General features: G+C 41.2%; 3 protein-coding genes across 7 annotated transcripts in view; 1 reads left to right on the plus strand and 2 right to left on the minus strand.

Moving 5' to 3' along the window:
- The window catches only part of LOC139566522 (neuronal membrane glycoprotein M6-b-like), a 32696-nt gene extending 28205 nt beyond the window's left edge, over positions 1 to 4491 (plus strand). For 2 of the 4 annotated variants that reach the window (XM_071387826.1, XM_071387824.1), the window contains exon 7: positions 367 to 1146. In XM_071387826.1, the coding sequence (XP_071243927.1) occupies positions 367 to 462 (96 nt within the window). In that variant the 3' untranslated portion in view covers positions 463 to 1146. Of the gene's footprint in view, positions 1 to 366; positions 1147 to 1403 lie in introns of those variants that run through there. The other 2 variants (XM_071387825.1, XM_071387823.1) reach the window with 1 other exon arrangement.
- A 4968-nt stretch (positions 4492 to 9459) lies between these two features.
- On the minus strand, positions 9460 to 21407 carry LOC139566525 (ras-related protein Rab-9A-like). The gene is made up of 4 exons (XM_071387831.1): positions 21185 to 21407; positions 14501 to 14654; positions 12417 to 12454; positions 9460 to 10460 (listed from the first exon to the last, which is right to left on the minus strand). Exon 4 carries the CDS (start codon positions 10395 to 10397, stop codon positions 9792 to 9794), a length of 606 nt encoding a protein of 201 aa, XP_071243932.1. The 5' UTR covers positions 10398 to 10460; positions 12417 to 12454; positions 14501 to 14654; positions 21185 to 21407; the 3' UTR covers positions 9460 to 9791.
- LOC139566520 (transcription elongation factor A N-terminal and central domain-containing protein) lies at positions 17413 to 19340 on the minus strand. Of its 2 annotated transcripts, none has more exons than XM_071387821.1 (2): positions 19068 to 19340; positions 17413 to 18710 (listed from the first exon to the last, which is right to left on the minus strand). In XM_071387821.1, exons 1-2 carry the CDS (start codon positions 19150 to 19152, stop codon positions 17548 to 17550), a joined length of 1248 nt encoding a protein of 415 aa, XP_071243922.1. In that variant the 5' UTR covers positions 19153 to 19340; the 3' UTR covers positions 17413 to 17547. The 2 variants fall into 2 exon arrangements, with proteins under 2 accessions (XP_071243922.1, XP_071243923.1); XM_071387822.1 differs by having other exon boundaries at positions 19034 to 19169.
- Positions 21408 to 23174: the final 1767 nt, after the last annotated feature.

Consider the following 23174-nt stretch of genomic DNA (forward strand, 5'->3'; position numbering starts at 1 on the left):
TTGTTTTATCCAATCAGTGTGGTTGTCATTATGTGATGGCTAGTTGAACGCCGTTGAACTCAGTAATGGGGTCATGAGGCCATGCTCTCCACTGAGGCAACAGGGCTTAATGCCTTTCAGCTACTCTACCAAACTTGGATTGCTCATTAGTGGGTGTGAGCAGATTCAGCACATAGACGGCCATCTGAAATTGTTTGCGCTGTGGCAGTCTAACTTTGTTTATAGATGTAGATCTATGCAATATGAAGGTACAGTACTGCACCATCTAGCCAGATGCCACCCAAGAACAGCACTGGCCTCCCAAAGGCCTCCTGGTCATTGACTTTGTTTCTCACCCCAGTCTGTCTTCTCGTCTCTCCCTCCCAGCTGATCTACATGATGGCCACCACGTATAACTACGCTGTTCTCAAGTTTATGAGCCACGGCAACCGCCGCTCCACAAAGTTCTCCGAGCCGTATTAGAGAGCGAGAGAATGAGAGAAGAGAGAGAAAGGATAGAAAGTGAGAGAGCAAAAAAAGAAAGAAAGATAGTTTAGAAAGAAAGATGAAGAGAAAGAAAGACAGAGGGTGCGGAGGAGAGTATGTACTGCAGCACGTAGAGAAACGTACGCGACTGTTAACGTAATACAGATAGATCTGTGTGCCTTTGCTTCCAACCCCATTGCAACACATGCCTTTAAACCACACTGAGGGGACTAGTGAGTGCATGATTAGCGAACATGGCTGAGGTCCATTCTCTCTCCAGACAGGATATGTGCCTAGAGGTACTGATCCAGTACAGTAGGAGTACAGTACCATGTGGGACCACCAGTCAAGTCTATGGCGAGGTTGACCAGTTCATTCAAATAGAGCAGGCACATAGCATTGAGGACGGATAGATTATCAATACAAAGGGACAGCGCCAGTGTAAGAAGGGAATATTTGTGTTGCTGTATCTAGCTACTACAATATTCTGTAGTTATTCTAATCAAAGGATATAGTTTTCTTTTCAATGAGACTTTAATATCTTTCCCCCAAATTCCAACTGTCTAGCTTGAAGTTAGTCTTTTTTAACCTGTTTAGGCTAGTCTCTTTTTGTGATATTTGTTATGAAAGACGTTGTGCCTTTTTAGTTTATGCAAAATAAACATAAAATGTGAAGGAAAACCAAGACCATTGTCCTCTCTTTTTAGGATAGTGACTGTTTGGAGAAGATTAATCCCCACTGACTTGGTTTTCTGTCATTTACTAATACTAACCTAGCCAACCTAACCAAAAAATACTGACATTGTACAGTAGCAATGCTAATGTGTCTCGTTTGACATCTGGTAGACTGGTCAACATAATATGTATCGTCTACTCATATAGCTCGCTTTGGCTAACTAACCCTCTCACTGGCCACCACCCTATGCACCCCCCCACAGATCCACTATCTGATGATCCTGTCGGCGAACTGGGCCTACCTGAGGAGCTCCTGCAACCAGAACGAGTACCAGGACATCAAGACAAAGGACGACGACGTGGAGGAGGGTGGCTCCAAGGAGGGTCTCAACTCCTCTTACTCATAAGAGACGGCCAACCACCCCTTCCTCACACCTAACCTTCAACCCCCTTCTGAGTAAAACCAACACCTGGGTCTCCTTCACTATGGGCGGTGTTCTGACTTGAGATATGTGCGCTCAACTCAAATTGTCACACGTTGGCTACATTTACACAGGGAGCACAATTCTGATATTTTTTCCCACTAATTGGTCCTATGACCAATCATACCTTTTCACATCAATTCTTTTTCAGAGCTTATCTGATTGGTCAAAAGACCAATTAGTGAACAAAATATCAGAATTGGACTGCCTGTGTAAATGAAATACAGCCCATGTCTACCATTAACATCAATGGACAATTTAAGCGAAAGTCTGAGTTGAGCACACTTTTCTCAAATCTGAATCAGGTCCTTTGTCCAAACAGGAGCAAACGTTTTCAAACGGAACAGGTATATGAGAAGTTCCTATTGGATGAGCTCAGGTTAGGTGGTATCTCTTCCTGTTTGCAAACGTTTGCTCTCGATTGGACCGTTACTGAGCGCAACCCTGCTGCCATAGCCTAACTGCTCTGAGCCAATCACAGCACAGCACTAACACAGCTCCTAATAACCGCCTAACAACAAGGTCACTGTCTGCACAACTCCTGAGGAAGCGTGCCACAAAATGTCCCGTTTTTTTGGTGTTTTATATATATATGAATATATTGTGCGAATGTGTATGTATGAATGTTTTTTTTTTATACTACTTCAAAGTATGACAGGTTTACTATTATTATATTTATCTGGTCTTCTCTTATTTCTGGTATTTTTCTCCTTTGGTTATCTTATCGCAACCCTGTTTAACCTGATTTAGTTTTTTGCTTTTTTTTATGGTAATGCTTGTATCAAAAATATAAAAAAGTAAAGTAGAATTACAAAACCCATGTATACATTACATACACAGCATCTCAGGGTGCCTCTCATAGAAAATATTCCTACTATTACGTTAACTTTCCCAATCCTTTATTGACATCCAGCAATTTCTGTTAAGTAACTCTTCATTTTGGCCTGAGGAGAAAAATGTGCTGTACCCTAACCAGATTGGACACATTCCACACTTACAGACACACTAACGTGACTGTTGGCCCAAAGCAGCAGTTCTGTCAGCAGCTGTCTGCAGTGTTAACGCATTACCTTGACCTGCAGGTGGACCTCTAGCCTGGTCCCAGATCTGTTTGTGCTGTCTTGCCAACTCCTATGGTCACTGTCATGTTATTATGACCATAGGAATTGGCAAGACAGCACAGACTGATCTGGGACCAGGCTAGTGAACCTCCACCTAGCCCTCTGTATGGCAGGTTTTCTCTGGAAATGGCCTTGCTTCTAAACCCACAGGACAAACCAACACTCAAGGTCAGATTGCCTTGTTCTGTTTGTAAGTGATACATTATACATACCTCAGGTACTAAACCAAAATAAAAACTCCACTAACTGGGACCAGGCTAACACTTCACTGATTAAGCACACACTTGTTACAAGGCAAGGCCACAGCTGAAGTGAACATAACAAAAGGCCCAATGTTTGTTCATTGTGTTCATTGTACACAACTGTGAAGGGTGGATTTCTTTCTCCTCCTGGTTTTTGGAATCATACATTCACTTTCCTCAAGAAAAGTCCACCCTTAAAGTGGTGAAGTTCACCTGTAAATATATGGACCGCCCCAAAGGAAGTTCTATTGAATCACACGTCCTGAATGTGGAGAGCGCGGTCAATGTTTTACCATGCTATTTTACCTTTGATTACCAATATGTAAATGTTTCCTTTTGGAGTATATGTTTAGCATCCAATTACTTGTTCTGCATTAAATATAATAGTAATGTAACATCTTTTAAAACGGTATGTTGTGAGAAGGAAGCAAATACAGAGTCATGATGGCGGTGGTGCTTGTATTGTATACATTTTGAAATGTGAAGAAAAAAAATGTACAAAATGGTTTTCAATGTTTTTTTATCAGTTTTAGGCAGCTGAATATTTCCCTGTGCTAAAGTAATTAATAACTTGTCTTTGACATTATTTGTAATTATTTTACTATGGCAAGCCAAATGAAAGTGACTCATCTGTCATACTTTTAGGCCTGTTTATATGAACAGATACCGTTTGGATGTTTACAATATAACAAGTCAGGAATTATTTTTTTTTCCCCCAGATATCATTTGATTATCATGACCTATTCTATAATAATGATCAGAGTACTTCAAGTGCTTCGGACTATAAGGTATCTGCATTTTAGTCTAAATTGAGTTAGTGACATAGCCTTGTTCTGTTCAATGTACTCTACCTACATACAGTATACTCTAAATACCCCAAGCCATGTTAAGTTCAAATTAATTCAAAAGAATACAAGATAAAATGTCTGACCCCATTCAAACCAACGAGGGCTCGAAACTGTAAAGCCAATTATCTCACAATCATCTTTTTGCAGATAGAACCTTATAGTCCCAAGCTATCTTCCTCACACCAGTGAAACAATGATTTATTTAACTTTCGTATGAAAAGGCATGTCGGTATTGTCCACGTGTGCAAACGTTTAAATACTGAAAAAAGGACTATATTCCCATGTGTGTTATGTTTGATATAATACAGTGTGCTTTGCCACCAGGTCGATGTAGGCAAGCGCATGTTCCGGTTCATATAAGATGCGTGTCAGTCAGGGTGTATTGTCGTTTCCTCGTTATTGCATGAAGGCGACATGACTGTGTCTTTGCAGTTTTTCAGGTGATGTGTAGTCAATTGTACTGACAACTATGGTAGGCAGCGTTTGCCCCCACTCAACTCTCTTCTTTTTTAAAGATATCCATTGTACCTTGATGACATTGTAGACCTTGTAGTTGTTTCATTATTGTTTTTCTTTAAAGTTTTAAATAGTTATATGACTCCTGTATAGTGATGATTTTTGTAACCTTCTCTAGTAAAACCGATATTTTATCGTGAAAGAGCTGCTTTCTGTCGCTTTCTTACAAGTTTGGACTTCCTGTTAAACACACACGCAATGGGATGAATGACATATGCTTTGAACAAGTCAGTTGCCAAACGTTGTAGAATGTTGCAGATAGAAATGCCATTTATATAGCTGAAGTGATTCCTTATTCTATGTATCAGAGAGCCATGTTTGTTCTACATAGCCTATTTCTATCTGAACATTCCAAAATGTTGCGTCCTGCTGAACGCGCCCCAGCGCTCACCCTCAACCACAGTGATGGGACAACCTTGGGGTGTTGCCTTTGTAGAGTTTGGTGAGATGCGGAGTCCACCTGGTGGAAAAATGTAGCATTGTTCATTTCCTAAAATGGTAGTCCAAAACTATTGATTAAGACCAAGGAAAGCTCCAGGGTGAAGTTTCCCATAGGTACAGATCTAGGATCCACTCCCTCCCCCAAATCGTAAACTTAACCATTAGTGGGGGAAATACAAAACTGACCCAAGATCAGCATCTAGGGGCAACTTCACCCTACACCCCAAGAAGGGGGTCCGCACAAATTAGGATAGCAGTGTATTTGGCCTACAGTTGACCGACAGTACATTGGTCAGTGGAAGACCAGACACACTCCACAGAAGGAGCACATTACTTCAACATAGGTTTAAAATGGCCAACTTTTTATTTCAACACACATAAAAACATTTTAAGACCGTATTTATAGTGTTTCAGGTTGGTTCATGTTTTAATGCAAGACACTGGAACAGGACAAAAACAATTGAGTGGATGGTCAGGGGGACAGAAAATAAATTATTTTTAGAATGCAGATTGACCACAAGAAGTCCAAAGATCGAATATTTGACGAAAACAAATTTCAAACCTTGCTTACAATTGTATATGATCACATGTATTTTTCTATAATGCGCGGGAATACTTTGGAACACACTTCCAAAATAAAAATCACTTGGAGCTGATTTGCCAATGTTTTTACAGTCTTATGTCCAACAAAAAATAATTATACACAGTACCAGTCAAAAGTTTGGACACACATACTCGTTCAAGGAAATAACACACATGGAATCATGTAGTAAGCAAAAAAGGTGTTAAATCCAAATATTTTATATTTGAGATTCTTCAAAGTAGCCACCCTTTGCCTTGACAGCTTCATGAGGTTGTCACCTGGAATGCATTTCAATTAACTTCTCTAGGGTAGGGGGCAGCATTCGGAATTTTGGATGAAATGCATGCCCAAATTAAACTGCCTGCTTCTCGGGCCCAGAAGATATGCTATGCATGTAACTGGTAGATTTGGATAGAAAACACTCTAAAGTTTCCAAAACTGTTAAAATAGTGTCTGTGAGTATAACAGAACTGATTTGGCAGGCGAAAATCTGAGAAAAATCAATTTTCTATTCAATGCCATTACAGTATCCATTGACTTAGGACTCAATTTGCAGTTTCTATGCCTTCCACTAGATGTCAACAGTCTTTAGAAATTGTTTCAGGCTTGTATTCTGAAAAATGAGGAAGTAAGAGCAGTCTGAATGAGTGGACCCTAAAGTGTCACAGAGCTTTTTCATGCGCGAGACCGAGAGAGTGCGTTTCTTGTTTACCTTTTAAATTGACAACGTTATTGTTCGGTTGAAATATTATCGATTATTTAGGCTAAAAACAACCTGAGGTTTGAATATAAACATCGTTTGACATGTTTCTATGAACTTTACGGATACAATTTGGATTTTTTTGTCTTCCTGTTTTGACTGCGTTTGAGCCAGTGGATTACTGAAGAAAACGCGAACAAAACGGAGGTTTTTGGATATAAAGAGACTTTATCGAACAAAAGGAACATTTATTGAGTAAATTAATGTCTGCTGAGTGCAACCATATGAAGATCATCAAAGGTAAGGGATTAATTTTATCTCTATTTCTGACTTGTGTAACTCTTCTACTTGGCTGGTTACTGTTTGTAATGATTTGTCTAGTGGGCTATGTTCTCAAATAATCGTAAGGTATGCTTTCGCCGTAAAGCATTTTTAAAAATCTGACACCGTGGTTGGATTCACAAGAAGTTAATCTTTAAACCTATGTAAAATATGTTTTGTTTTCTGAATTTTTATAATGTGTATTTCTGTATTTGAATTTGGCGCCCAGCAGTTTCACTGGCTGTTGAAGAGGTGGGACGCTAACGTCTCACGTACCCAAGAGAGGTTAACTTTTACTGCCTCAGAAACCCGGATCCGGGAGCACCCCCCACCCCCCACACACTGATTAGCATAGATAGCATAGCTTCAGAAGTAGATAGTAGCATCTAAATATCATTAAATCACAAGTCCAAGACACCAGATGAAAGATACAGATCTTGTGAATAAAGCCACCATTTCAGATTTTTAAAATGTTTTACAGGGAAGACAAAATATGTAAATCTATTAGCTAAACACGTTAGCAAAACTTGTTAAAAGTTCATTTGAGGAATTTCTTTCCTTCTTAATATGTTTGATCAGTTGTGTTGTGACACGGTAGAGATGGTATACAGAAGATAACCCTATTTGGTAAAATACCAAGTCCATATTGTGGCAAGAACAGCTCAAATAAGCAAAGAGAAACGACAATCCATCATTACTTTAAGACATGAAGGTCAGTCAATACGTAAAATGTCAAGAACTTTCAAAGTTTCTTCAAGTGCAGTCGCAAAAACCATTAGGCACTATGATGAAACTGTCTCTCAAGAGGACCGCCACAGGAAAGGAAGACCCAGAGTTACCTCTGCTGCAGAAGATAAGTTCATTTGAGTTACCAGCCTCAAAAATTGCAGCCCAAATAAATGCTTCAGAGTTCAAATAACAGACACATCTCAACATCAACTGTTCAGAGGAGACTGTGTGAATCAGGACTTCATGGTCAAATTGCAGTAAAGAAACCACTACTAAAGGACAATAAGAAGAAGAAGAGACTTGCATTGGCCAAGAAACATGAGCAATGGACATTAGACTGGTGGAAATATGGGAGTCCCATAGGGCGTGTCTTTGTGAGACGCAGAGTAGGTGAACGGATGATCTAGTTGGACCGCAGAGTGAAGGGAAAGGAGCCAACATATGTGGGAACTCCTTCAAGACTGTTGGAAAGGTGGTTGAGAGAATGCCAAGTGTCCAAAGTTGTCATCAAGGCAAAGTGTGGCTACTTTGAAGAACCTCAAATATATTTTGATTTGTTTAACACTTTTTTGGTTACTACACGATTCCATATGTGTTATTTCATAGTTGAGATGTCTTCACTATTATTCTACAATGTAGGAAATAAAGAGATACCCTTGAATGAGTAGGTGTGTCCAAACATTTGACTGGTACTGTATATGCTCAGAAATCTTGGTGTGCCGCCAGCTGCCAGTTGGGGAACCCTGCTATAGAAATGACTGGTTTGCATTTGAATACTGGTAACATCACTGTTTTTGGGGGTCTTGTCAAATTACCAACGATATATTTTTTTTTACATAAAAACAAAAGTACATTAGGCCTACAGTTTTTAGTGTGTCATGGTTGGTTTTGTTTTACAGCAAAACATAGAAACAACTGGTATGCATTTACGACTGGTTTCCTTGGAGCTATAGTACACAGAACTCATGATGGCACAAGTCAGCCTAAAGCCTATTATAACAAATTGTGGCTCAATGGCCCTGGATTTGCTGCTCCATTCCTAAATGGTTAGTCCAGGTCCAGGCAACATAACATTAAAAAGCCATTCATTTCCAAACTCTCCGAGAACAGTTAGGCGAGCTAATGCACTTACATCCTGAGGCTTCGGGTGCACCAGTTCGCGTAGTGAGTGACTGTAAATACATTTAAATTAATTAAAGCTAATGTTTTTGTAGCTAAAAGACAAATCTACATGCTTCAGTGCCCTGCCATTCCTAACGAACACACATTAACATGGCTATAGAAAGGCTTTTGACAGTTTATCTGGAAATTGGATGAGATTAAACATGTTAAAGCTCTTACGGTCATTATGAATGCTGGACATACTTATGGATGTTGATGGGAGTCCATTCAACATTGGTCTCTATAGAGAACGCGATCCAGCCAATGAACGGCTTCGAATTCACACAGCCAAAATTTGCATGTCTGGGTTGAGTGGGTTTAAAATCTAAAATCAGCCCAAGTGAGAATAATCAGAGAAATGGGTTTGACTGGTATTTTCTTTCCATTTGTACAATGATGTAGACTGGACAGAACCCACTGGTTTTCCCCCCAACACATACTGTAGTTCAGTCAGTCTGTGTACTGACTACCACCACTAACGTTAATACAAAATAGGATTATTTTAAACAATCAACAATATTAATATACATTTGGCACATTCAGCCCATTTAATAGATGGGATGACAATGTAGTATTTCCCATGTGGCTCAATTGGTAGAGCAGGGTGCTTGCAAAGGCAGGGTTGTGGGTTCGTTTCCCACAGGGGACCAGTATGAAAAAGTACATCAAATGTAAGCACTCACTACTGTAAGTTGCTCTGGATAAGGGTGTCTGCTTTGACTAAAATGTAAATATTTAGTCATTACTTGATTACTGGAGGACAAGCGCAGAACAAAGTAATCTCTTGATCGTAGTAGTCACTGATAAAACACACTCGCCAGCGCAAAGGAATGTCAAATAGCAGGCCCAACTATGAGCACTCCTGTCTATGATAAAACTTATATAGCCTAAGTGGGTGTGTATAATGCCATGAACAGGCTGTGTGTCTGCGTGCACGTGCAGTCGGGTAAACCAAGGGAGAACAGAGCAGAACGAAAGCATTAACCACAGTTAACAAGGAGAACTTGAACCAAGTGGCCGTTGGTATCAACAGTACTCAGAAGTTACGGCCAGAGTTGGCCAGCAGAAGTTCAAATATGCCCCTACTGTCTCTTTGAAGGCCCAGTGCAGTCAATTCTAATTTTCCTGTGTTTCATACCATATTGTATAAACAGCTGATGAAACGAACACTGTAAAACTGTGAAGAAATGTGATCAGTTTATTTCCTGATAGTTGGTGGTCGAAAATACAATCTACACAGGACATTATAATCAGCAGGTTTGCATGGACGGGAGTTTCAGCTTTCAATGGTGACATCACTGTTCGGTAGATTGGTCAATAGACCAACAACAAAAACTGTTCCAAACCTCTCTTCCAATAAAACAGCTAGTTTTCCCAGTCTTAGCAAAATTCTTGCTTGAGAAATAGTTTTTTTTGCTAAAAAGCTATTTTTGCCCATTTTAAATTGAGAGAAACAGCTGCATTGGGCCTTTAAGAGTCAAATAAAGGTAATCAACCCTACATCTCCTTAGCAGCAGGAGGCACCAGAGCGAGGCTTCCTGTGCAGGTCCACTGTGTTCGTCGGGATGAGGTGCTCGCCCCTTTCCTCCTGCGCCAGCACCCTCCTCACCGCCTCCTCAAACGCCCCCGCCACGTTGGTCGAGTCCTTGGCGCTCGTCTCAAAGTACGGGTGGCCGCCGTTGTCGCGGCACCACTGGCGGGCGTCCTCGCCCGAAACCTGCCTCTCTGGCACATCCAACTTATTACCCAGGACCACGAAAGGGAACTTCTCAGGTTCCTTGACATCAGCGTAGTAGGCAAACTCCTTCTTCCAGTTGTTGAGATTGTGGAAGCTCTGGTTGTCATCCACGCTGAAGGTTAGGAGACAACAGTCGGAGCCACGGTAGAAAGGTGTCCGGAGCGAGCGGAAGCGCTCCTGGCCCGCCGTGTCCCAGATTTGGAGCGTCACGGTGCGCCCGTCCACCTCCAGCTCCTTGTTTAGGAACTCCACGCCAATGGTGTGGAAGAGATGCGTGTCAAACTTGTTGGTGACGTAGCGGTTCATGAGGGAGGACTTTCCCACGCCTCCGTCGCCAAGGAGGATCACCTTGAGCAGGGACGACTTGGCTGTCATGGCTGGGCCTGGGCTGGTGGGGTAGCTGGCTGGGGGGGATGGTCTGGGAAGCGCTGCTGCTACCTGACAAATAGATGACATAGTCATTCAGTTTAATCAGTCAACTGGTTGTTTGCTCTGTTAACAGTCTGAGAAAAGAAAATAACCAGGTTAAGAAACACAGATTAACAACCTCACCTGTAGTCAGCTAAAGTCAAATCAGTCACAATGTTATACAGTCTAGTAGTTGATATCTTAACCAATGAAGACGTAACATTGTCCTGCCGACATTAACTGTTGTAGGAGTTGTAATATTCTCAGCATGTGTCACATGGACAATGATCAGATGACCATCTCTTAGAGAATCACATGAGCAAAGCTGTGGCCACAGGCCACACACCACAAGAACGTTTTGTCTGCATAATGCTTGGCTTCAGAGCAGACATGATGCATTAAACACGTGGGGTGAGTTTGGCCGACTGTAAAGTACAGCAGACAACTATAGGCTTAAAACTTAGTTTAGTGTACTACAATACAGTAGTAGCACAGTAGAGTATAGAATGCATTGTGTAAGGACACAAGAAGAGACAGTGGCAGTAATACATTCTTAACTTATGGCTGCAGGGGCAGTATTGAGTAGCTTGGATGAAAGGTGCACAGAGGTGCCCAGAGTAAACGGCCTGCTCCTCAGTCATAGTTGCTAATATATGCATATTATTATTAGTATTGGATAGTAAACACTCTGAAGTTTCTAAAACTGTTTGAATTATGTCTGTGAGTATAACAGAACTCATATGGCAGGCAAAAACCAGAGAGAAAATCCAAAAAGGAAGTGGAAACTGAGGCTGGTAGATTTTCAACCAAGCTCCCATTGAAATTACAGCGAGATATGGATGTCAACAGTCTGTAGAACTTTGTCTGATGACTCTACTGTGAAGGGGGGCCGGATGAGAGGAGAATTAGTCAGGTCTGCCATGAGGTGACCATTCTTTGACCATGCGCGTTCACATGAGAGGGAGCTCCGTTCCATCGCTCATCTGAAGTCAATGTAATTCTCCAGTTGGAACGTTATTCAAGATTTATGTTAAAAACATTCTAAAGATTGATTCAATACATCGTTTGACATGTTTCTATGGACTGTTACGGAACTTTTGGACATTTCGTCAGGTTTTAGTGAACGCGCTTCCCTGACGTTGGATTTGTATACCAAACACGCGACAAAAATAGCTATTTGGTCATAAATGATGGACATTACCGAAAAAAAAGAACATTTCTTGTGGAAGTGGGAGTCCTGGGAGTGCAATCCGACGAAGATCAGCAAAGTGAAGATTTATAATGCTTTTTATGAGTTTTGTTGACTGCACAATTTGGGCGGGTAACTGTATGGCTTTCTTTCGTGGCTGAACGCTGTTTTCAGATTATTGAACATTGTGTTTTGCCGTAAAGCTTTTTGTAATCTGACACAGCGGTTGCATTAAGAACAAGTGTATCTTTAATTCTATGTAAAACATGTATCTTTCACCAAAGTTTATGATGAGTATTTCTGTTATTTGACGAGGCTCTCTGCAATTTCTCCGGATATTTTGGAGGCATTTCTGAACATGGCGCCAATGTAAACGGAGGTTTTTGGATATAAATATGAACTTAATCTAACAAGACATATGTATTGTGTAATATGAAGTCCTATGAGCGTCATCTGATGAAGATCATCAAAGGTTAGTGATTCATTTTAGCTCTGTTTGTGCTATTTGTGACTCCTCTCTGTCTGGAAAAATGGCTGAATTTTTCTTTGAGTTGGTGGTGACCTAACAATCGTTTGTGGTGCTTTCGCTGAAAAGCCTATTTGAAAATCAGACACTTTGGTGGGATTAACAACAAGATTACCGTTAAAATGGTATAAGACACATGTATGTTTGAGGAATTTTAATTATGAGATTTCTGTTGTTTGAATTTGGCGCCCTGCACTTTCACTGGCTGTTGTCATATCGATCCCGTTACCGGGATTGCAGTCATAAGAAGTTTTAACACGTCATTTCTTACCGTTATGTATCAGGGCAAACCATAGCCTAATTCAGCACCTGTTAGAAAAAACAGAGAAGGTATGATGTTAGGTTAATACCATGACGATGATGAACTATGTGAACATGTCAAAGGATTCCATGACGTGCATTTAATGAGGCCTTTAAGTTCCTGTAATTAGAGTGAATGTCGTTCATTTCAACTCTATTAGTCTAACGGATGTCTGGTATGGGTATTAAAATTCCAGGTTGTTGTAGGCCTTGGTTATTAATACAGTAACACACTGAAAGGTTAAGCAATGACTAACATTGCAGGCTGCTGAGAAAGTAAAGACGAATGTTATCCTTAAACAAAGACCCCAATTAGTACAAGAGACCAGGTGGGTCAACCCACTTGCAATTCTATGAATTCTATTTCAAGTTTTTTTTAAAAGAGGAGAAATAGAAAATCCGATCATCCAATTCCTAACATCCCTGTAAGACCTGTTCGAGCCCTTTTCCAGAGTGACGATTTTATCGGGGCTCCAACTGTTCTGGTTGGTGATGAAGGGGTCATAATGAGTAGAGAAATCTGAGCTTATCACCACCTCAATGCCTCTCCATCACATAATTGATCAATGCCTCGTCTCTGATTGAGGTAGTGTTCAGCAGCCTCCTCAAATACTGTGACAACAATGTGCCACTAAATTGAAATGACTTGCACCACTGACCTCTAATCAATGGAGTTAACTACTTAAGAAATCTTCTCTAGCCCTCTACTCATTTCCATAATGACATAATAACATCCAAAAGGGTAGTGAAATGGGCTAATCAGCCCAAATAGGTCAGAGACATAGGTAACAGACGCACGTCTTGTTAGTCAAATTGGTTAAAGACTCTGCCTATTGTTAGCTGCCTCAGCCAACTACAGTGAATTTAATGTGCCGGAATATATCTGGACTAGAGAGAACACTGACTGACTGCACCTTTGTTATGCTGCCTTTCTGCAGCTGTGGTTCACAACACACACACACACACACACACACACACACACACACACACACACACACACACACACACACACACACACACACACACACACACACACACACACACACACACACACACACACACACACACACACACACACACACACACACGAGAGAGAGAGAGAGTCATGTGCCCATATCAGCACTGGCTCTCACCGGTCACAAGATTTAAAGGGGAAGTAGGACTACTGTTCAGGTTCGAATTTAAAAAAAATAATAATGTTTGAGCATTATCAGCATGGCAATCAATGTTCTTTTTTAATATTTTTGTTACCTTTATTGTAACTATGGTAATGTTCTATCTATTCAACAAAGAGCCCTATTAAAATATCCTACCATAGATTTGTAGAACAAGACAATCTGGTCCTATCCCCAGCATTACATACATCACTAGCCAACAGAGAACTTGGTTGGATAGAACATGCGCAGAAGCTTGGAATGTTTGTGCTTTGTTTGTTTGATGACACACTTTTAGATAAAAGTGAACACATATCCATCGCGAGGATGATCTGAAAAGGGACGTAGGCTTTAGCTCTGTGACGGTATAGGATATTGGAAACAAACTTGCTTTGGTAGTAGGCTGATTAGCAGGTACACAACAAGACTGTCATATGGAGTAAGTATAGCGGACTCCCACGGCCTAAATAACAAACAAACACTATGAATAAAGACTGCTAGTGAATATACGCGTTCAAAACAACTGGGATCTCGGACATCCTTGACTTCAATGCGTTCAGGACAACTGGGAAAAAAACGAGTTCTGACTCGAGAACAAAATCGTTTGAACTGTCATCCAACTCGGAATTACAATTCGCAAAACTTGGGCATCTTTCTTAGAGCTCCGACATTCCGACCTGAAGATCACTGACTGATTTGACCTCGTTTTTTTTCAGTTCCCAGTTGTCTCGAACTCCTCGCTTGCCATGAACCACGTAGTCTGTGAGATCATGCGCGAAGCCTAAACATCAGCTGGCTTCATGTAGCTGGCTAGGCTAACTGGTAAACACATATCATTTCCATTAAATGTGAAAGTCTGAAATATCTAGCTACGAAAAGTATCAATTGGTTGCAACTGTACCTTGATGTTTATAATGTACGTCGGCGTTGCCATACCGCTCCATCCCGTTGCAAAATCCTCACGAGCGGCCGAGGTTCCCCGGTGACATGGCGCTACTGGGCAGGACTGCTCGAGCGCTACTGACGCTCATATGACCGATCGTTTGTCACGCCTACTGTGAGTTAAATGGATAAAGGAAGCTATTAACGTGTGTGTAATTGTGCTTTTCCCACTGAAAAAAAGTATAGCAGGAAATTGACATTTTAAACACTGATGCGCCATGGCTTTTGAATGTGGCCATTGCAATGTCCATACAATACATCTCTGGCAATATTGTGATGACGTTACTGTAACATTCTATACAATGGGCGCTTTCCTCTGCCCAGGAGTTGCATACACAAGTCAGATCTTACAATGCAATGGATAGTTTTTTAAGGATCAGCTAATTACAACATATGTTATAGCAATATTTTAGTCGATGACACAGTCAATCACTCAAACACTGCACTTTGTCAAGGATAGCCAAGCCCCGTTGTGACAAGAATATGGTTTACACTAGATAGCACAACCACAAAGTCAAAATCTTAATTTAGGTTAAGCATAATGTTAGCGGTGTAGTTAAAATAAGATTTTAAGAAGATAAATTGTAGTATGGGGTAAATTGAGCCCCGGGAGAAGGTAACATACAAATGTTTACAAATATAATTATTTCCCAAACACAATTCAACAGAATCACAATAACTTTTTATCTTTTAATAATTTTAAGCATATTTTAACACAGGCTTAACACCTAACAAACAATTATTATTATTATTTTACACTTTTAACAGACCAGGCCCTGTTGTTATCTCGTATGCCAGCGATAATGCCTTGCATTACGCCTGGGAACAAAACACTTCAATTTACTCAACTTGCCATTGGCTCAACTTACCCCAAGGCAAACATTTTACTATTTTAGCCCACACAACTACAAGGATGCAATTTCATGCTAGGTTTAGGACCTCATATTGACCCCAACTGATGTATAGAACAATCTTAAAATGATCTACTTTGGTTTAGATACAAGCATCATGAAACCTCTAACACAAATTCCTATGACTTGGTGAAAATCAGTTTTTTGTAAATAACTTGCTTACCACTTTTTCCATGTGGTTTCTTCCTTAACAGACTCCATGAAAGGATGGCCTCTCCCTAAGTATTTGGTAAAAATATACATTTTGTGTATGGTTTCCTTAGAAACAAGTGTGGCTCATCTTACCCCTTTTGCACAAACTTACCCCACTCTCCCCTACATTTCTTTCTGCTGTAACTCAATGTACAGTATCAGCAATAGTATGCTCTTTGAAAGATATGAGAATGTGGACTTTCCACTTGATAACGTTTATCTATTGTAATATTATCAGAGTGGGAGTGGGCAGAAAAGCCTGCACACACAATGTATTAAACAGTGTGAATGTGAATGATTGTGAAGGTGTGTCTATGTTTGTAAGTACCACCATGCACAGTACACACATACTGCCTGAGCATGCATGTGTGTGTGTCTCAAAGAGAGAAAGTTGTCAGACAATGATTGAAAAGTTAAAGGCTATAAACAGGGAGACTATCAATAAGATTGGGAACTGCATGGACTTTGGAAATGACACTCCTTGAAAATACACATGACATACTGATAGTGAAACACAAACTTAATTCAGTTGATAAAACAGAATGTTATCTCCAATGACTCCGATACAGATATCTCTAATGTACAGACACATTACAAAAACACTGATGAGAACAAATCATATACAATAATCGTACATTTCCTACTGTTCAATGGCCATTTCAATGAAAGATATACCCATTTAACAATATAACTGTCACATCCTGACCATAGAAAGCCTATATTTTCTATGGTAGAGTAGGTCAGAGCGTGACTAGGGGTTTTAGTCTAGTTTATTATTTCTATGTGGGGTTCTAGGTTTAATTTTCTATGTTGGGGTTTGTGTATGATTCCCAATTAGAGGCAGCTGGTAATCGTTGTCTCTAATTGGGGATCATACTTAAGTTGCATTTTTCCACCTGTGGGTTATGCGATATTGTCTGAATGTATGTGTTTGGAGTTAGTGCACTTTGCACCTCTGTAGTCATTGTTTAGTAAAGTTTCACTATTAATAAAGCATGTGGAACTCTACATTGCTGCGCCTTGGTCTGACCATTATTACGAACAGCGTGACAATAACTTTAACATTCTTTAACAATATAACCATTTATTATAATCTTATGTAAAACAAAATACTGCTACCATTCCATATATTCTCGAACCACTATCCCTGCCTACAGAGAATAGCTCATTTAGCCAACTTTGTCCAACTAGCATTGATCTTTCTGGAATGCTAAGACTTCACAATGATGGGATCCGGAGTCATTAGCACTGGCTGTGGGCTAGAAAGTGAGGGATCATGGGAGATCAGCAACCCTCCGGCCGGAGGGTTTTGTCTAGATGGGATACAGCTTATCTCAAAATTGACTTTTCATAGCAAGTTACGAAAACTTACGCAGCAGGTTAGGAGAATTAACATAGCAGGTTAGGATAATGAAGTTTAGGTCAGGAAAAGGGTTAGCTAAAATAAAAATCTACTTTTGACATCAATTTGACATAAACTGTATCCCTTCTAGACATGACCATGCCAGAGCTGTGTCTTGGGCTGATTAATGGGTCACATGCTCCTTGTGCTGTTCACAGGGTCACGTGGCCACAGGAAGGCCACATGGGTCTTAATCTGCAGCTCAACAGAAATGTCAACATCTTCTGTTCTCACACACAGAAAGACCCCGTGCTAAACACACAGTACCTATTAATGCCAGATTGAGAAAGAAATAGTAAAAGAAAGAGAACCACATTTGTATTACAGTATGTAGCACAGCAAGTTTAATGACAATGTAAGGCATAATCATGTGGTAAAATGTCCCTTTATTTCTGTGATTAAAACATGGCATTATTCAGTTTGATAGGGTAAAGCCATTTCAACAGAATCTCGACAAAAACAAAGCAGGCATTTTACATGTAGTGTGGTCAGGATGGCCTATCAGAGGCACACCCAGCCGCTGTGGTACCACTGCTCCCCACACTTGCTACAGGTCACAAAGGTCATGGCATCCTGGTCTGCGGTGGCCTGGCGGACCCACGCTGGCAGAAACAGAGTGCCCCGGGACACCTGCGTCACTCTGCAGTCCGACCCCTCGCACCGCCTGCACCGCAGCTTCTGGGTGGGCGTCCCCTCCACCCCCTGGGGTAGCTGCCTCTCGCTCACCCCCCGCGATGAGTACTCCTCCCTCAGCTGCTGGAGCTCCTCGTTGGCCATCTCCTCCACAGACATCCCGGCGAAGACTTCCGGCCCCAGGCTGCCGCCCAGGAGACCACACCGAAGGTGGCCGTTTTTGGGGTTCCTTAGGTTGGCCACCTTACTCCTGATGCAGGCCTTGTATTTGGCCTGGTTTGCACGGTGCAGCGCATGGATGTGCACCTCTATGACGCGGGCCAGATCTGCAGTCTTCCCCTCTGCTTCCTTGGAAGTTTCTGGATCGAGGGCTCCAAGGAGGAGCTGGATGCACTTTGTCCTCAAACCCAAATCAGAGGAATCCTTACAGAGGGGAGGGGTATCCAGGGAAGTGGTGGCAGGAGTTTCTGACTGCTTTGAGAGGGTGGGCAAAATTGACCCCGAAGACGAATCACCAGCTGCCTGCCACGATGACACCTTTTCTCCCTTAACTCTCCCACACTTGGTCCCATTTGTGAGTGTTCTGTCCTCTGACCCAGTATGAAAAACCACATGTTCACAAGACACACCCAACTCCACTGGTTTACTAGCATCACCAGCACCAGCAGCTAGAACACCTCTGTCTGCCAGACACGCTTTATCAGCCAGCATACTCTCTCCAATGACAGTGAATTCTTCTTCACTTCCATTCTCCTTTGAGATGTGATAGGGGTGACTGTAGAGTTTCTTCCATTTTGACAACAGGTGCTTGGCTGTTTTTTTCACTGAATTGTCTGAGCAGGTTTTGAGGAGTCTGTAAAGGACCCTGACGATGTCTGTGCCTTGCAGCTGCTCACAAGTCACACAGGCATTATCAAGGGCGGTCAGGAGAGGCATAATGTTGCCATAGTTACCCGCCCTGTTAAATTTGTCCATTTGAAGAGCATGATGAGTGATCTGTTTTGTGTCCATGGTGGTCATATTCTTAGAGACTGTGGCGGGAGAAAGACATTGATATGTAAATGGGTTTTAGGCTACAGCTTTTGTAGGGTCATGACATTTTGTTTGGATATTGGCATTTGAAACCCTTGGGCCTACAAACATTTCTGCAGTTAATACATTTTTTTATGCAATGCTTTGAAGTGTGGCAGACACATTTGCACAGAATTTTGAAACCTGATTCTAAAATGCAGCTAATGCACTTCAGGGCAGGCTACACTAAAATGTATGTTGGGAAACGGAAGCTTTGATGCAATATGTTAGCTAAATTCTATCACACCAAATATAATTTAAAAGCACTAAACGTTATTCATACCCCTTTTCGGTTCGAAAATTACAGCGTAGCCTACCACTCGAATCGAATTGCAGTTCTTGAGCGGTCAGCCGCCATATTTGTTTTGTTTTGCCGTGTCCAACTGTCACGTGTTGCAACATTGTAGCACAGAGGAAGAGGCTACGGGAGAGGCTTTACTCAGCCCAAAATCTGTCTACGAAAATAATACATGAAGTGAGACATTTTTGTATGGAGGTCAATGAGAGTGTTGAATTTGCTAAAACAAAATAATTCATATATAATTTGCTACGTGAATCTTAATTGATCGAATATAAGTTTCGTATCGAATGTATTGATATAAGCGGACGCACATGGAATTTCGGCAAAAAAACAACGATTTTATTTTGGAGTTTTGCCTGGTCACACGCGTGTATCTGCCCTCTCATTGGCTAGAATGGTCCCACCTGATCGTGACTCCCCCCCCTGCTTCCATGTCTGAGGAAAAGTATGTCCATTGTTAGAGCGTGCACTCGACTATCTTGTCAATATAATAGAACATCTTTGATTGTAATAATGTCCATGTGACGTTTTGCCATGTACGTTTACAATTCCATTTTAGCAAATATATTGTAGGCTAGGTTGAAAAATGTATTAGGTAGAAAATAAATAATAATAATTCATATTATATAAATAAAGCCATATCTACCCATATCACATTGTTTTAAAGTATTATTTTGAGGTCACACCTTGGTCAGCCATAATAGTGTTTGTTGCTTTGTTGTGGAGTTGTTTATGGACAGTAGATGACATGTTGGAGCATGCTCTCAAGCAATAGTGCTAAAACCAGTTACTTATTCTGCAATGCAGCCAATGAATGAAAGCTAAGAAAAGGAAGTATACAAGCAAGATGAGGCAAGTCTGTCAGTTGTGAAATGGAATAACTTTATGTTATGTAATAAAGTTAGCAAGTTGAGGGAGAACTGTGGAAATGGGCACATGCCATCTGGGTTGTGAAATTGTGGCTAGCATGTTTGCCGCCAAGCAAATGGTAGAATGGCTAAAGTAGAATAGGCATGAGGATCGGTGTTAGATGAATGGGGTTTGAGCTATTCTCTGTTTGGTATGACATAAAGAAAGAAAGTAAATATTTGTGTTGCATAAATGTTTGTGTGGCATCGTACAGTAAACCTGTACGATGTCACACCTTAGTAAGGCCTACTGCTCTAACTATAGACCTACCAGTATTTGTCTGCCAATATAAATGCAACACAAACATTTACCCTGTAAAGTTATCCAGGATATAGTTTAACACACTGATTGTGTGAATGTGGCATATATTATATTATTCATATATTTGTATTTATTTTATTTAACCTTTATTATTGAATGGGCAGTGTGTTTAATGGTATAACTTACCTAGGCTATATTACATAAGCAGCTGTGCACAATGCATTTAGTCCGTTAACAGAGAATGGGTTGTATGTAAACACTGACTTCAAAAAAATGTAAAAGAACAAAAACGAAAATAGTCAAATGAATAAATAAAAATAACAAAAACACACTGACTTCAACATTTGGCATTGTTTTGCCATGACATCGTGGTTTGCATTGAAGAAAAATAGATTTTTTATATTCATGCAGTTATGCTCTAGAGCAGGGATTCCCAAACTCGGTCCTGGGGCCCTCCCTGGGTGCACGTTTTGGTTTTTGCCATAGCACTACACAGTTGATTCAAATATTAAAAGCTTGATGATGACTTGTTATTTGAATCAACTGTGTAGTGCTAGGGCAAAAACCAAAAGGTGCCCCAGGAACAAATTTGGGAATCCCTGCTCTAGCGCTACACCCATTGGCCATAGAAGGTAAGCAGAGTAAAGGTATTGGGAACCTGTAATTGGTATAGTGAGCTCTTGTGTTGTGGGGATTTAGCTCTATTTTTAATTTGATGAATACAAGGTGACCTTTTCAATAAACTAAGGGAGAGTTTCACCTTTTCTCTGAAAGCCTACTTGCAGGTGATAGTTACAAAACTCATAATCTTCTCTCAAAATCTTGCCACTCCTATATGTTTAGGCCTTTTGTACTGTTTACAGCAGGTATAGAGGTATACAGAGGTTGTGTATGAATACTTTTTTTTAAATACAAAGGATCAGTGGGGAATAAAACGTAATTCTCAGAACACGTTAAACTCACCCTTATCATGCTACAGTATGGGGAAGGAGATGGGTGGAGTCCGGTTGGTCTGTTGATTAGTCAAGGGGAAAACCAGCTGTAGGTCTACCACAACAACGACTGGCCCCAGTGTGCTGATCTAACTGCAACCAGGAATGACTGGACTTCCTAAAAACCCGCACAAGGCTCCTTTGGATCTCATTGAATAATTTGCTTGGCCCGCTGCCGCAGTCCGTCCTCCCTGCACTCGGTGCGTTCCTTGTACGTGGGAATGGAATTTTACCAGATGGTAGTGATGATGATGACGCTCAGATGTGTTATGGCCACAAGGAGGCGCTCTCTGCCTTCTGATTTGATCAGATAGACGTGACGCGTAATGTGCTTTGTCACATTGTCTCCTCCTCCATCGCACACAACCACATCCAATGTCTCTGCTTGACACCTCATAAGGAGGGAACTTGTTTTAAAGCATGAAGATTCTCATACAGAATGAGCAGGTAGAAAAGGAACGTGGCCAGTCCCCAAGCCCCCATCCCTTACACCCAAATATTACCATTGCCTGCACCAAGGTACCTCCCACAAGTGTTTCATTTTCTCCCTGCTGCCATCTTGCTAAGTACTCTTACAGTAGTCATACCTTTTTTTTTTAAATGCCACTTATTCTGAAAAGGATTTATGTTATTTGTTAATCACATTTAGTGAAAGGATTGTGCCTATGATGAATGTGTCACGATGTCTGTTAAGCCAGTTCACATTAGACTCACTTCCAGCAGTGCTCTAACTGCATCATCTCTGCATCAGTCTGTTAGGGGAGACTGGAGAGATGGATTCAGTCAGTATTGCAGACAACACAGTGTACCGGAAGGGAGAGGGAGGCTGACTGTCCCAGCCAACACACACAAGCGCGCGCACAAACGCATGCACAGTGACCTTGAGAGCAGACAGACAACAGGGATGGGGAGGGGGGGGGGGGGGGCGGTTAGTGTGTGTGGCAGATTTTGTTATCCCACAAGGGATTCACCGTTGCTGGCCTAGCCTGAACTCTACGCATCTGTGTGTTTACTACAAAGAGTCTCACGAGACACGAGTACATCACCTCAGGATACTATTGGACCAACCTATCTGTTACTGTATGTTTGACATTCCCCCCAAATGCCCTCAGTAGATGAGACTCCACAAACAGCCAGCGAGACTAAACTATGGACTGTTATGTCTGAGCTGGGGTGATGTTTCAGTTGGTCTGATAAGAGACATTGTTGTTTTTAATCTAGAAGTAGCTGAGAAGAGATGTCTCCTGTCCTACTTTGTTGTTATTAAATCAAATCAAATCAAATGTGATTGGTCACATACACGTGGTTAGCAGATGTTAATGTGAGTGTAGCGAAATGCTTGTGCTTCTAGTTCCGACCGTGCAATAACTGGTACAGTGTGTTGTGTTTTATTTATTTTTTCCTACTATGTCTGCTTTCCGCTTGTATTAAGCTGCATTGAGGCTCTACAGCCCTCAAACTCAACTCTGGACCTCAAAGCCAGTTCCACTGCATTTTTTCTTTGTTCCCCTCTAATCAGGGACTGATTTGTACCTGTGACACCAGGTGTGTGCAATGAATTATCAGGTAGAACAGAAAACCAGCAGGCTCTGGACCTCGTAGTGTAAGAGTTGAGTACCCCTGCTCTACAGCATGATTCATAATTCAGATGACGATATCAAAACAGTCCATGGGAAATCTGGGTGAAAGTATGACTAATTTCAAGTGTGCTGCACACTTGATTAACATATTCCATTACTCCCTTGACTGAATGCATATATACAGATGCTTACTGCCTTTCCATTGTCAAGTGAATGGGAATGATTGCACTTACTAGCGAAAGTATTGACCTCTGCCACTCTCACATTGTTTGAATGATGTATTTTGATCCATCCTGCTCACCGTAGGCCTCAGATCACAGTAAGGTATTTTCTGGGAAGGAAAATGTTGATGATGTTTCTGCTCAGCCACTGCTGTGGTTT

The sequence above is a fragment of the Salvelinus alpinus genome, chromosome 38, assembly GCF_045679555.1.
Source record: "Salvelinus alpinus chromosome 38, SLU_Salpinus.1, whole genome shotgun sequence".
Lineage (NCBI taxonomy): Eukaryota > Metazoa > Chordata > Actinopteri > Salmoniformes > Salmonidae > Salvelinus > Salvelinus alpinus.